The 15,512-nt window shown below is 38.7% G+C and overlaps 1 protein-coding gene across 2 annotated transcripts in view; it reads left to right on the forward strand.

Annotated features, from left to right (window-relative positions):
• SLC16A12 (solute carrier family 16 member 12) overlaps nt 1-11,665 on the forward strand; it is a 96,850-nt gene extending 85,185 nt beyond the window's left edge. For both annotated transcript variants that reach the window (XM_017896350.1, XM_017896351.1), the window contains exons 3-7: nt 509-612; nt 3,117-3,260; nt 5,223-5,802; nt 7,998-8,257; nt 10,974-11,665. In XM_017896350.1, coding sequence (XP_017751839.1) covers nt 509-612; nt 3,117-3,260; nt 5,223-5,802; nt 7,998-8,257; nt 10,974-11,236 — 1,351 coding nt within the window. In that variant the 3' untranslated portion in view covers nt 11,237-11,665. The remainder of the gene's footprint in view (nt 1-508; nt 613-3,116; nt 3,261-5,222; nt 5,803-7,997; nt 8,258-10,973) is intronic.
• Nucleotides 11,666-15,512: the final 3,847 nt, after the last annotated feature.

The following is a 15,512-nucleotide window of genomic DNA, read 5'->3' on the forward strand; positions in this document are numbered from 1 at the left end:
TAATAATAATAATAATTTTATAGACTAAACTAGTTCTCCAGAATAAATCCTTTTGTCTATCTATCTATCTATCTATCTATCTATCTATCTATCATCAATATCACCTGATTATTTCCTTTATGTAAATCCTAGAAGTGACAATGCTGGTGATATATAATTCTTTATTGTCAAATCTTAATTTGTATAATAACCTCTTAGAAGAAGTTAGCAAAATACAAAAACAAATAAGAATCCATGTTCTTGACCTGCTTTTGTTTCCATAATACCTTCCTTAGAGTAGTGGTCTTCACATCTTCTTGGCTTTACTATAGCCCATGTGGTGGTTGAACATGTTCTTCTTGTTCTCCAGCATGGCCCAAATGGTCAACTTCTGATTTCCCACTTATTATAGTCTAGCAATTAAAACCCCTGGAGACAGGACCAGCTAATTGAACCAGGCATTTTAAGTTCTGGCTCAAATGCATGCTCATTCACTTTTTGTATAAAATGCCTGCATTGTATTTTTCAGATGTATCTCAATTTTTTTTGTGGAGTTCCAGACATACTTCACTCAGGATTATGCACAAACGGCATGGATCCATTCCATTGTAGATTGTGTAACCATGCTCTGTGGTGAGTATCACTTGCTAGGATAGGAAATTACTAGCCACTGTTGAACTGCATATGACAATGACGTTCCACTGACTTTGATTACCAGTTTTTCCAAGTAGAAGGGCTATGTTAAAAACTGGCCAGGACTACACAATATAAAGAAAAGATCAATCCTACCTTCAGCCAAAGCCAACCAGACTTGCTCTTGTAATTAATGGTCTTGGCTGATGTCAGGTAGAACAGTTAGATAATACACTCAAAAGAACACATAAGACTTGGTTCTTCTATATAGAGATAGGATGCTGAACATTCTAGAACCTGTACTGATTTTGGAAGCAATTTACAGTATATGCTTGGCTTCTCTCTTCCAAATGCTATGGCCTTCTCATTCTCCAGTTATGTAAATGGTTATCGATGGTACCATGAGCTATTTCTATACAGTAATGAGTGCCAGCAGTGTTGTATCACATCTCAAGTCTTGGATTGCATTCTGTTCCTTTCCCAAGGACTTGACATTTGGCTCATGGATTTCATCTTTATCATGTGTAAATCTTCATGCTTAGAGAATTATTGGGGAAGGATAGGATTATGTCGTCATGAGATAAACATATTCATTATGGGTATAATTTCATTCAAGAAACTCCAAACATGTTATATAAGGTATGTAGGGTGTTCTAGAAATGTATGGAATTAACATTCCATCTGTGTAGTACAGGACAACAGACCTGGCATTTGTTTAAAATAAATTTCACACTCACATTATTAAATCGATGTCTTAGAGAGTTTCTAAGATTAAATCAAATTGTTTGTAGCTTAGACCCACTTAATCCATTCATTTAAATGAGTTCTGAGTATTTTAGGAAATATTCATCTCTTCAAGCCATGTCTTAGTGGCAAAAGGGAAATAATACCTGTATTCAGTAACTCATAGTACCATTTTATTCCATTCTAGGTACTGACTCATTTCTTTTTGGAAAAAAATACACATACTCAGGAATCAGTTAAATTGTAACTGAAATGTATAATATTTGTTTAGTTGGGGGGAAGCTGAGAGCAGTTCTAAGACTAAAAGCAGATTTCATGAGAAGGCTAAATCAACTCTACTGTTTCAACTAATAAGAAGGTCTTAAGGGATCAAAATATCATATATTTGAGTTTTAGAGCCTGTGTTTTTTTTAAAACCACTTGATTTTCGGGGTCTCATTATTAGTCACAGTATTTGCATCAGCACACCAAAGAAGCTCATGTTTGTCTTCTCAGAGGATAAAGGTGACTCATTTCCCTCATTTCTATCTTTTGGAGGATATTCATAATCTCCCAAATAGGGGGAAATGACTTTAGGTGACCAATATGGTCCCAATGACTGTGTGAAGCTTTGAGTAGGGTTATGTCAGAAGCAACATATTTAAATTCTATGCAAGATCAAGAGGCCTGTTGTAAGCAATTACCATATACCCGCCTCCTCACCTTGTAGCATAATATTAGAACATTAAAGTTCAGAGTATGGATGAGAGTCTGCAGAATCACATGTGGAACACCCACTGGGAACAGATCTGCTCTGTGATGAACAGAGAAGCTACCAGTTGAGTTGGCCCCCAGTTTCAGTCTGATCGATACGAAAATGATCATACTCTTCAGACACCTAGAAAATCAGCTCTTCTGATCTTCCTACTAAGAGTTACTGATGTCAGCATGAATTTTTCCTTAGAAGGAAACTCACATGCCTTCCTCACCCATCACACCTGCCATTAGTCAGAGAGACCCAAAGAGTAAGGGGCGGAAATAACCTCACAATCAGTGTTAGGTGCTCTTGTTGGTGACCTTGGGCCATGCCATATACCCCTGAACTTCAGTTCCTTTTTGGCCTCTTCTGGCTTTACTTAATGTTCTATGAGCCTTGAGGTCAACATAATTCTGATACACTGACTGGTAAGCCACAAATCAAGTGAGACCAGCCAGAATGTCACCATGTGCATGAAGCATTTTTCTTAGATTTTCTGGGCTTTGATATCTCAACTACAGGGCCTGCTGAAGCCTGAAAACAGGGCCAGATTGTGGAATTTGTCTATGATCTCCCTCCCTGGTCTTTTACTGCATAACACTGCTGGTCACATGGTGTTATCCACTTTCTTTCTCCACCAATTAATTGTCACCATTATCGCTAATGATATATGATCAACACTATAGTAAGCATCCCTGTGCAAGTGACATGTAATTTAGAGAAAGTTGATCCATTGTTTAAAAAGCACCCTACAGTCCTGCCAGTATGACTATAATAGAATGAAGAGGAATGAGCCTTGAAATGCAGGTCAAGACACTTGAGTTCTATTCCAGCCCTGCTGCTTAATGTCTGTGGGACCGTGGACAATCACTTCTTTTCTCTGGGCCTCAGTTTGCAAAGCTGCAGAATTAATAGGGTGGGCCCAATGCTTTAAAGGTTCTTTGCTCTGTCAATGCCACATCACAGCCTTTTCACAGTGCCCTCAAGGCCTTTCTGTTGAACCTATTTCTTATTGTTTTTGAAGCTCCACTTGGGAGTGTTGTCAGTAACCATTTATCCTGTCAAGTGGGAATCATGCTGGGTGGCTTGCTTGCATCTACCGGACTCATCCTGAGCTCATTTGCCACAAGTCTGAAGCATCTCTACCTCACTCTGGGAGTTCTTACAGGTAAGGGCACTTTGTACCACCTGTCTCACCCCACTCCATCCAGGGGGTTCCAAGCACATCAACAGAGAAGTAACTCATAAAATATCCATTTTGTTATATGTATAATTTAGTTGACCTAGCTTATGTTTACCTACCTAGCAGTTAAACAGAGCTGGAAATGAGATTATATTACTCTAATGAAAATGCATCTCCACTTTAATTCAGCCAGATGGCAAAAGCAACTGCAGCTTTCTCTTCGGAATTAGTGTATGGCTGAGATTCTGTACTCAGAAGAAACAAGATATTACCCAGGGCAACATGAATTTTCAGCAATGGTCATTCTTCCAACCATTGCCAAGACGTTAAAATACTATTGGCAGTCAATCTGAGTCGCTCCTGCTTTATAATGAATATTGCTGTCCAATAAATGGGAGTTTCTAATTTTAAAAAAGCCCTTTATTGTGAATATTCTTATATTATGCATTCTTTCTCAATGCTATGGAAGTATCACTTTAGCAAATTATAATAAATCCCATGGGTAAAAAGCAATATGTACATTCAATAAATCACACTTACAGAGACGGCATAGGATCAAGATGAGTTGGCTGTGGGACTGCAGTAGGAGTTTGCCTATTGCTCAAAGGGGTGTGGAGAGTAGCGCCAACTCCTGTCTGGGCATTGTGCCATTGGTGTGGCGTGAATAAGGTCAATAAAGGATGTAACCTCATAGTGAGGCTATAAATTTGGCTATGTTAGCTAAAGAAGGTACATCCACCCCTAATAAACCAAAGAGCCTGACTGCTGCTATGGTGACCAGTGGATCCCAGTTTACCAGGCACTGTCCTGGTTTTAATAATGAAAGTCCCACATCCAGAAACCCCTGAGTCCAGGCAACTCTGGGTTGCTGGCTACCCTACACTGCAGATGAAAGCAGGACCTTCAGAAGGTGATTCTCTTTTTCCTTCTCTGACATTCTAGTGGCCATAAAATCCAGGCTCAAAGCCCCTCAGATTTTCTTTACTTAAAAGTCATAGAAGTTGATCTTTTTTTTTTTTTTTTTTTTTTTTTTTTGAGGCAGGATCTATCTGACTCTGTCCTCAGGCTGGAGTGCAGTGGCACAATCTCAGCTGCAACCTCTGTCTCTTGGGCTCAAGCCATCCTCCCCCTTCAGCCTCCTGAGTAGCTGAGACTACAGGCGCATGCCACCACACCTGGCTAATTTGTTTTGTTTTGTTTTGTTTTGTTTTGTTTTGTTTGCAGAGATGGGGTTTTGCCATATTGCCCAGGCTAGTCTCAAACCCCTGAGCTCAAGTGATCTGCCTGCCTTGGCCTCCCACAGCACTGGGATGACAGGCATAAGCCACTGCACCCAGCCCAAAAGTTGAAGGTCTCTAGAAAGCTTTCTAGAGTGTCAACATTTGTCTGCTGACCTTAAGAGATATTTTCACATATGTGAAAACATACATTGCTATGTTAACATATAAAATTGGCATAATGTTTCCCAACTGTGTAAAATTACCCTGGAATTTTCATAGTTGTATATGCTATTTGAATCCAAATTCCAGTGTGGTACAGATTGTCAGTGTTGTGTCTTCATAAGCAGTGAAGAGTTTAGGGAATTGTCTGGATTATTTAAGTTAAAAAATGGAGGAGGTGATAAGTTTCTTTGGTTGACATTATCTAGATTTTCTAGTGAATTCCAATATAGTTCATATAATGATTTTTATGTTCTTCATTTAACTTTGTTCATGAAGTCACATTTCCTTAAGGGTGTTCTCCATAAGAAGAAAGTCATGTATGTTCTACATTTGCCAAATTGTGAATGACTGGTGAGGGGGAGACTCATTTTAAGCTTGGTGTAAAAAGCAGCTTTAAAAGCGTTTAATGAGAGGTCAGATTCTCTTTAATATAAATCATTGTATTCTGAGATATCGTTGGCTGTTTATGGTACATCAGCACTCATAGAGTTCTCTTTATCCTCAGGTCTGGGATTTGCACTTTGTTACTCTCCAGCTATTGCCATGGTTGGCAAGTACTTCAGCAGACGGAAAGCCCTTGCTTATGGTATTGCCATGTCAGGAAGTGGCATTGGCACCTTCATCCTGGCTCCTGTGGTTCAGCTCCTTATTGAACAGTTTTCCTGGCGGGGAGCCTTACTCATTCTTGGGGGCTTTGTCTTGAATCTCTGTGTTTGTGGTGCCTTGATGAGGCCAATTACTCTTAAAGAGGATCACACAACTCCAGAGCAGAACCATGTCTGTAGAACTCAGAAAGAAGACTTTAAGCGGGTGTCTCCCTATTCATCTTTGACCAAAGAATGGGCACAGACTTGCCTCTGTTGCTGTTTGCAGCAAGAGTACAGTTTTTTACTGATGTCAGACTTTGTTGTGTTAGCCATCTCCGTTCTGTTTATGGCTTATGGCTGCAGCCCTCTCTTTGTGTACTTGGTGCCTTATGCTTTGAGTGTTGGAGTGAGTCATCAGCAAGCTGCTTTTCTTATGTCCATACTTGGAGTGATTGACATTATTGGCAATATTACATTTGGATGGCTGACCGACAGAAGGTAACATTCATGAAACCACAATTGGTTCCCCACCAAGGGACATTAAGCCTTGAGTTTCTCCTCAGCCCCTTACCCTTTGGAATACCTAGGTCTGAATAATGTTAATAAGTCTGCAGTATCTGAAGGCATCTCCCTTGCTGGTTCTTCTAGATCAGAGGTTGGCAAAATTTTCTGTAAAGGGACAGATAGTAAACATTTTTGGCTTTGTAGGCCAAGTGTTCTTCATCACAGCTATCCAACTCTGCTATTATAGTACAAAACAGCCACAGACAATATGTAAACAAAAGAGAGTGGCTATGTTCCAATAAGACTTTATGCACACTGAAATGTGAATTTCTCTTATAATTTTCATGTGTCACAAAATATTGTTCTTTTGACTTTTTCCAACCATTTTAAATGGAAAAACCATTCTTTGTTCACAGGTAGTACAAAAAGAGGTCGTGGGCCAGATGTGCCTAAATTGCAGAAGCCTAGGGTAACTATAGGTTCTGGTGGTAGATTTAATTGCATCCCAAGACGAGTCAGTCCTCAAGCAAGACAACTTCTGGCTGGGTGTGGTGGTGTTAGTTTATTTTGAACACTCCTGACTGGCAATGGAAAAAGGAGCAGAATCCAATTCAGTCAGGAGGGCCAGGTGCAATGATAACACATTATCTGTAGCCACATATTTATGTTTGACAATGCAAATTGCAAATAATTTCCTTGTAATTGTAGGCTTAGAAACCAAAGTTATAAGAAATCTATGAAGTAATTTCTTTAGCAAATGCTCATCTGTTTGGACTGAAGAGTGCAGGCTACTTATATTCTCCTAAATGGTGAACCATTCACACTTGAGATGTGACCTGCAGAGCTAATACCATCATGTAGCTTCTCACAAATTATGTTTTTGGTAATTAATCAGGATCCAACTGCCATTCTCCAGTGTTATGAATATGATATTTAGTATTAATTGGACATTTGTAATGGTTAAAGAAGAAGGAGAAGAGCAAAGAGTACCTATTTTCACAGTCAAATAACTCAGCAAGAAGCAGCCAGGTATAGGTCTAATTGAGGCATCTCTAGTCTGAGGTATACTAGACCTAAGTTCTTGCACTGGCTCTGCTCCTTATTAACCCTGTAACCTACAGAAAGTCACCTAATCCTCAGATCCACAATGATCTCTCTCTGTAAAATGAGCCAGTGCAATATTTGCCTGTTGACCTTATTACTATTTTGTGAGGTTCAAATGAGGCTGTGAGTAGAAAAATGTTTGTAAAGCATAAGCTGTTGGAGCTGACATTATACAGAGTCTTTGAAATAATTGATATCATAGATGGGTTTGGAGTTATCGGGAAAATTAATGGGAATACCACTAAGACTTTGTCTTAGTCCAAGACCTCCATCATCTCTGGCAAATCATTTTAATGTCTTTGTATTACAGTTTCCCCTTTGTGTAACCACTTGGGTCATTGAGTATTTATATACCAATGGATAACATATCTGAAAGCATCTAATAAGGTAGACTGCTAGGAAAATAACCCTCCTGACCCTTTACATCAAGCTTGTCCAACCTGCAGCCCATGGGCTGCCTGCACCCTGGGATGGCTTTGAATGTGGTCCAACACAAATTTGTAAACTTTCTTACAACATTTTGAGATCTATGCACACACTTTTTCTCTTTCCTTCTTTCTTCCTTTTTTTCTTCCTTTCCTTTCATTTCCTTTCGTTTTGTTTCCTTTCCTTTCCTCTTTCCTTTCTTTCTTTTTTTTCATCAGCTATCATTAGTGTTAGTTTATTTTATCTGTGGCCCAAGACAATTATTCTTCTTCCATTGTGGCCCAGGGAAGCCAAAAGATTGGAGACCCCTGCTCTACATTTTATTTCACGACTACTTTAGAGTAACCCTGTGAGATAAGTAACCTTTCCATTTTATAGGTAAAGAAATTGAGTTAGGCAGGCAGTGGGTGGCAGAAATAGTTTTAATATTCTACCTTTCTAATTTTGAAGCATATATTCTTTCTACCACACCATGCTTACTGGGGAGATGAATTCTTGCATTTGCAAAAAGGAAAGATAGGAAGACAACACAGATAACACACAATGGGAAAGCCATCTCTGTAAATAACTGCAGTGCTTACTGCTGCATAGCCGTGGCTCTAAAGCTCTTTTACAGAATGTGTACATCCTGCACTCATTCTTGTTCTTCATATCAACAGGTGTCTGAAGAATTACCAGTATGTTTGCTACCTCTTTGCTGTGGGAATGGATGGGCTCTGCTATCTCTGCCTCCCAATGCTTCAAAGTCTCCCTCTGCTCGTGCCTTTCTCTTGTACCTTTGGCTACTTTGATGGTGCCTACGTGACTTTGATCCCAGTAGTGACCACAGAGATAGTGGGGACCACCTCTTTGTCATCAGCGCTTGGTGTGGTATACTTCCTTCACGCAGTGCCATACTTGGTGAGCCCACCCATCGCAGGTAAGTTTCCAGAGAGAAACCCCAGCTACCTTTTCTCTTTGGCATATTGATGTGAAAACAGCAAATTCACATGCAGTCAATGAGAAGGATTGTCAAGAGAGTTGGGGAAGAGTGAAAGAAAAAAGGAACATATGAGCCCCTAAAACCATCTTGGTCCTACCTACATCCTTGTTTTATAATCTTCTTCCAACCAAGTAAGAACCTTAGCCTACCTGGAAAGAGTAAGTCCCAAATTAGGGTCTTGATTCCTTTCCATTTTGATGATGGGAGCAGGGGGATGGAGCAGTTGTTTAGCTTTATAAATAAGTAGGGCGCATTCAGAGGGAAGTCTCAGGGGAGAACAGGATTCCAACAGGGGGCAGTGGGTGATGAGGCTGAAATTATAAATGCCAGTGTCATGGTGGAGTGTTTTGGGTGCCTGACAAAGGAACTGGGCTCTATTCTTCAGAGACTATGGATAGTATTAAAGTTTTTATGTAAAAGGATAATATGGTAAAGTGTATATGTTAGAAAATGTGATCTAGCAATTGATCTAGTAACTTAAGAGAAAGGTCGCTAAGATTCCATTCTAATAGTTTAGGAGGCAGCTGATAAAGGCCTGAGCTAGGGCTGCTGCAGCAGAAATAAAGATGAGCTGTGGGGGCAAGGAGGAAGTTTTCAAAACAAAATTCAGCACAATTTAGCATACAGAGGTGAATGAGAGATATAAGTCAAGGATGACTTAGAAAATAATGTCATGGTTGAGAAAATAAAGAAATTAGAGAAAGTGGCTTTGCCTGAAAAATAATGAATATGGTTTTTAGATATGTTGAGATTTCTGAAATATACAGGTAGAAATGCTCAATAGAACTGTTTAAAGATGAAATATGAGCTTTAATGGATGGCCTGATTATATATAGATTTGGGAGTCATCCTATAAAGCACCCAGAATGTTTTATAAACTCTAAAATGCTATAGAGTGAAGCATGATTAAACAAATAATTTGACAAATATTTATTGTATGCATTAAACAAGTAATTCAACAAGTATATATGCCTGTGTAACTAGCATTGTATTTATCATGCTGGAGAGACAGGAGTAAACAGGTCGGAACCTGTTTCTCCTTCCTAAGGCATGTGGTCTACACCACCTGCATCAGAGTCTCCTAGGGACCTTATCAAAAATGCAGATTCCTTGACACTCCCACCTTGATCTGAATGTTGAGGATGAGTTCCAGAAATCTACATTTTCAACCAGCTTTGTTGTGATGCTCATGCACGGTTAATATTGAGAATTACTGTTCCATATTATTATCTGCCTAAATTAAAACTGAGAGAGTGAACAAGGTCTCTGAAGACAGGCAAAAGAGAAATAACCCAAAACTTTGCCTAGAAAGAAGGCAGGAATTTTTTTGAGGAAGACAGGGTTTCTGCTATTAGCTATTATTGTGAATAGACAGTTTCAGGCTATTTCCAAATCCAGCAATTGGGATGGAATAAAAACAGCAAACTAGGGGAAATTGTGGCCGCTTGAGTGGTGCAGATGAAAAAAATCCTGTTCAGTTTAAACTCCATGATGATCTTTATGTTTAATGCTCCATTTTTGAAAACTGCCCCCAAAATGTTCCCACGTCCTCCCTCCATAGCCTATTTTAGTGCTCACCAACCTTTAGAAACAGTGTCATTCTATCAAAGGTCACAGGACACAAATGAAATTGCGATTCATGAATCGTTTTTTCAGTTCGTGGCCTTCACTGGCAAATCAGACATGATACTCATTACTGGGAATTCGAGGATTAATTCTTACTGTATCGTTTTCTTACTTATTTATCTTTCAAATAACAACTCTCTACTCGGTCTTTTTTGTTTGGTGCTATAGAAATGCCCAAGTAAATCAAACAATAACTAAAATATCTGAGAGCAGTTTAAATTCAGGAAATTTTGTGGGACTTATAATAACTTCTACATGCCATTTTCAACTAATGGATTTGAAGTGAGTAAAGAAGAAATCATATACTTCTGTGGTGGGTTTTCTTGGCAGATAAGAAAGTTTGAAGGAATTTTAAAAAACCTTTGTTAATTATAAAATAATTGCCTGATGAAGTATAATGTTACCCCACTGGTTTTCTGTGATTGTGGCCCCTATTTTGCATATCATATGCCCGGTTTTCCTCAAAATGTAGAGCTGAGAAAGATATTGAGATTAATTTGTTGCAACAAGAGATAAAGAAAAAAAAGCTAGTTTGCATTTGCGAATTCTAAAATGGCCCAAAGTTCTGATTTTTCAAACTGGATAGAGTATAATGACTGAATCCAGTTGAAAATGTGATACTGCTTTGAAGCATGTCATGTTACTCAAAATAGTGTATGGGTGCTGTGAATACTACTAGCATTTTTTACAAATACGTTTTTTAACACCCTAGGTGAATTATTCCAACTTGAGTAATTTAAATGATGCTATTTTTATCTTTTTACCAGATTTCACGGGGTTAATAATAACTAATATTTACGTTGTGACTACTAAGTACATGATGCTCTTCCAAGCACTTCACATAACAACAATCAATTCACTCTAGAAGTTTTCCTGGAAAACAGAATGTGTTTTTCAGTTGCTGCACAAAATTACAATTGGTGGTGCTATTGATCTATTATTATCCTTACAAAGTATCAGAATTTGAGAGTGGGTAAGCAATTGAATTTTCAACTTAACAATATAATTTTGCTGTTGTTTGTTACAGGATGGCTGGTAGATACCACCGGCAGCTACACTGCAGCATTCCTCCTCTGTGGATTTTCAATGATATTTAGTTCTGTGTTGCTTGGCTTTGGTAGACTTGTAAAGAGAATGAGAAAAACCCAGCTGCAGTTCATTGCCAAAGAATCCGATCCCAAGCTGCAGCTATGGACCAATGGATCAGTGGCTTATTCTGTGGAGAGAGAATTAGATCAGAAACATGCAGAGCCTGTGGCTGCAGCAGTGCCTGGCTACAGCCTCACATGACCAATGGCCTTGAGCCCCAGAATCTTCAGATTTGAGGGAGGTGTGGAGCCAGCAGATTCTTCGTGTTTCTGAAACTTTTTATTTCGGCAGAAGTATTGCCTTCCAAGGAAACTATTATTATTGTTTTGTTAACATATTAATATTTATAAGGGAAAATAGCACATAATAAAGAAAGCTGGACTAGCCCAGAGGCTTCTCATTTGGGATTTGTACTCATAACTGAACTCATATCTTTTGGTCAATGGGCATAGCTCTATGAGAAATGTAAGGACACAGCTGATATAATTAGCTGTAATTAGGGATAATTTCGATGCATAACCAAAGCAGATGACACTGGGCAGCAGCTTTGTCCCAGTCTCAGCCCCTTCATGTTCCCTCCTCAGAAAGAAAATGGAAACATTAACATGTAGCTTTGCTTACCTTGTTCTGGTTAGAGAAGGGAGGTCAGCTTGGGTGTGGTGGTGAAGAGTGAAGATGCCATCCATACCTTTTTCATGGTGGAGTTTCTCATTAGGGTTTTACCTGGGGTTGTTAAAAGAATACTTGAGATTCTTCAAAAGGTGGTGATGAATATAGAAAGAAACTCTTATTTTTTTCTCTCTTAATCTTGCAGCCAGCCCTTGCCTCTGCCCAAGGGTAGACACCACTATGAGAATCCAAATAATCATGGAATGCCGTGGTTGGAATAGATCTCAAAGGGTGGCTGGTAAGATTTATTTGAAATTGTCCACTGGAAACTGAAAGCTCTTTTCCTAAGACCGGGTTCCAGGCTCTCACCTTTGTTACCATCACATATAATACTTACTCTAAATTTAGCAGAACACACTTAGTCACAAGGGCAACCTCTCAATCTTACCTGAAATGTTAACACCAAAACTTCTCATTTTTTACCTTCAGAGAAAAAGCTCTTATTTAAACTGCAGATGCATTCCTGTTAGGATGAAAAAATGTTGGCAGTATTCCAGTTGGGCAGGAACTGAATTCTTGAATCAGCAGGTCTCTGGTGAGAGTTTTCTTTGCAGATCAGACATTTAGTTTTATCATTACCCAAAAGAGGATAGGAGGGGGTCAGTTATCTGAACAAATATTATGCTAGAGATATTCTAAAGGTGAGATTCCTTTCTCCTTGTGTTAATTCTTGTTCCACTGTCCACTGCTCTTCATCTCTTTATGGATAATAATTAGAAATCTGCTCATTGGATTAGAAGTTGATTCATTCTCAAATACTCTACTTTTCTATGGTTTGGGATAATTTCTGAGCCTTCAGATTGAAGAGGGAAGGCATGGAGGGAAGAAAAGTCCAGATCCCCAGCTTGTCTCCAACCATTTTAAGTCCAAAGGATTATAATCCTGAATCTCACATCATGTCACACCTGTAAATAGGGGCAAATTATGCAATCAATTTTAATTATCAGGAGTTTAAAATCCAAATGTTAAGAAACTGTTTTGACCCTGAAGGCTATTTAATCCACTGTCCCTTACAAGGCTCACAAGTGCTGGGGGGGAAAAAAAAACAGCAGTGAGGAGGATCCTGGCTACTATGTATGCTCAGCAAGAGAGTTTGCCTATACCTTGATTATTTCATAAAATCACATGTTAATACATTGCTTTCAGAATGAAATACTGACTTGATTTGATAGGAGAAAATGGTAATATTTCATGTTGTTTTCCAAAGAGAAATGTAAATGTTATCTGTTATCTCCTTACATAGTTTAAGAATTTAGTTTTGAAGCCCACACTGGACTGAAAAGAATTTACTTTTCATTGACTTTGTTATTCGTAATTTTAAAAATATTTGGAACTGGGCATGGTGGCTTACGCCTGTAATCCCAGCACTTTGGGAGGCTGAGGCGGGCGGATCATGAGGTCAGGAGATCGAGACCATCCTGGCTAACATCGTGAAACCCCGTCTCTACTAAAAATGCAAAAAATTACTTGGGCATGGTGGCGGGCGCCTGTAGTCCCAGCTACTCGGGAGGCTGAGGCCAGAGAATCACTTGAACCCGGGAGGCAGAGGTTACAGTGAGCCAAAATCACGCTACTGTACTCCACCCAGCCTGGGCAACAGAGAGAGGACCCCATCTCAAAAAAAAAAAAAAAAAAATTATATATATATATAATATATATATATATATAGTATATATTATATATTGAAGATATCTGATAAAAACGTTCGCAAAGTTAAAATGGAAGGGTTATATGTCTGTTTTGGAATAGCACTTGCCCTAAATATCAACCCTTTTTTTTTTGGAATTTGCAAGCCGCTGTAAAGGATTTTATATGAATAGTTACAAATATTCTTATACATATTTTTTCATCGTGATTACAACAAAATTTTGTTTATGTGGTTCTGCAGTATAATTTCTGTGAAGTATTGTAAGTATGCAAAATGAGCATAGTGATCAGAACTTTTAAAGATTTTGTATAAAAACATTTGGGAGATTTGACTTTATACGTGCATAGATTTGCATTTTACTTTCCCTTTTGAAGCAGCATTTTAGAAAATTCGTAAGAAAATGTACATCTTAAGGTCTACTATTTTACATTTCTATACAGAATTTTGGTGTTAATGTTCCATGTGTCTATACTGTTTATTTCAAAACTGAGAAATTCATGGGAATGATGTATTTTGTGGAATCAAGAACAAAATTATAGCGGGATAATTTTACATCTTAAATATTTCTTTCTACTACTGTAAGCTCTACTTTGGGATTATCTGAGTAGAAAATCAGAAGACATTATCTAACTTTATAGATACACTGTATGATTGGGCTCTTTGTTCAGATTGTAATTTCATTAATAGATGAAATATTTATGCTAATATTTTCTTATTTCAAAAGCAAAATAAAATGAGTTTATTGTCCTGTGTTTGGAAAGACATTTTTCCCTTGGACAAGAGGTTTGGATTGGATGGTGAGTGGGCCTGTCTGGATCATGGTAAGATGTGGTCAGCATTTTAAGATGTGTTAAGTAATCAAATGATTTACAAAAACCAAAAGTCTTTATTGAGTTCTTCCAATGTGTGAGCTATTATGCCAGCTACTTCCTATACATTGTCTCATTTAATCCCCATAGTGACCTCTATCATTATCGTTTTGGAGATGTGGAAAATGAAGCACCAGTTCCCACAGCTCAGTATCCACTGCACTCCTCTAGTGTGAAATCCTGTAAAACTGGGATGCTGCTGATTCTGAAGCCCTGTGTCCTTCCCCTGTGCCTACTTGGATCATCTTATGTGAGTTCAAGAAGCTGTTGGGAAACAGATGCTTCCTTGGACAGATAAAATCCTTTGGATTATGCTTCAATCGTCTAATCAATATTGAAGGAAGATTCTAGATTGGAGATTTCCAAGAGTTTTCCCAAGAGGATCTCTCAAAACCACTACTTCTAGGCTCAGTGGTTTAATTTGCTGTCGATTGATCCAGGCTTCTTTTGGGGAGCATTTAAGGTTGAGGGGGTGAATTGGGGAGCATACTTTGTCCCAAAAGTGAGCTAGTTCCACTGTTTGCCTTCCACATTACCAAAGTCAGGCTTTTTCAGGAGTTGAGTTCTTCTTGAAGTGCCTTCACCATTGCCAGTGATAATGAAAATGGTAATGTCTATTTGGCACTCCCCTTCCTGGTCCCAGTAGGTCTCATTCTGAAATTGTTTACTGAAATGAAATAGTACAAATTCGGCTGGGCACAGTGGCTCACGCCTGTAATCCCAACACTTTGGGAGGCCGAGGCGGGTGGATCACCAGGTCAGGAGATCGAGACCATCCTGGCTAACACGGTGAAACCCCGTCTCTACTAAAAATACAAAAAATTAGCTGGGCATGGTAGTGGGCACATGTAGTTTCAGATACTCGGGAGGCTGAGGCAGAAGAATGGTGTGAACCCGGGAGGCGGAGCTTGCAGTGAGCCGAGATTGGCCACTGCACTCCAGCCTGGGCGACAGAGCGAGACTCCATTTCAAAAAAAAAAAAAAGAAAAAAGAAAAGAAAAAAAGAAATAGTACAAATTCAGGGTAGATATCTGAGTTTCTTTCCTCACACTTGAAAGTTTGAGTTAAAAAATGTTTTTTAAAAAACATTTTAAAAAACATAAAAAAGTTTTAACTCTGTCAAAGAGTAGATTTTCATATCTATTGCCAGCACAGCTACCAATGGCAGATGACTGAGGTTTTGTCCCATAGCACAGAAAATTATTTGGTTGGGGAGTGGGAAGATACTAAACAATGATAAAAGGACTGACATTTAAGACAAAACATTATGGTACTTTTCAAACATATACAA

The sequence above is a fragment of the Rhinopithecus bieti genome, unplaced genomic scaffold (assembly GCF_001698545.2).
Source record: "Rhinopithecus bieti isolate Rb0 unplaced genomic scaffold, ASM169854v2 scaffold_26871, whole genome shotgun sequence".
In the NCBI taxonomy this organism is placed as follows: Eukaryota; Metazoa; Chordata; class Mammalia; order Primates; family Cercopithecidae; genus Rhinopithecus; species Rhinopithecus bieti.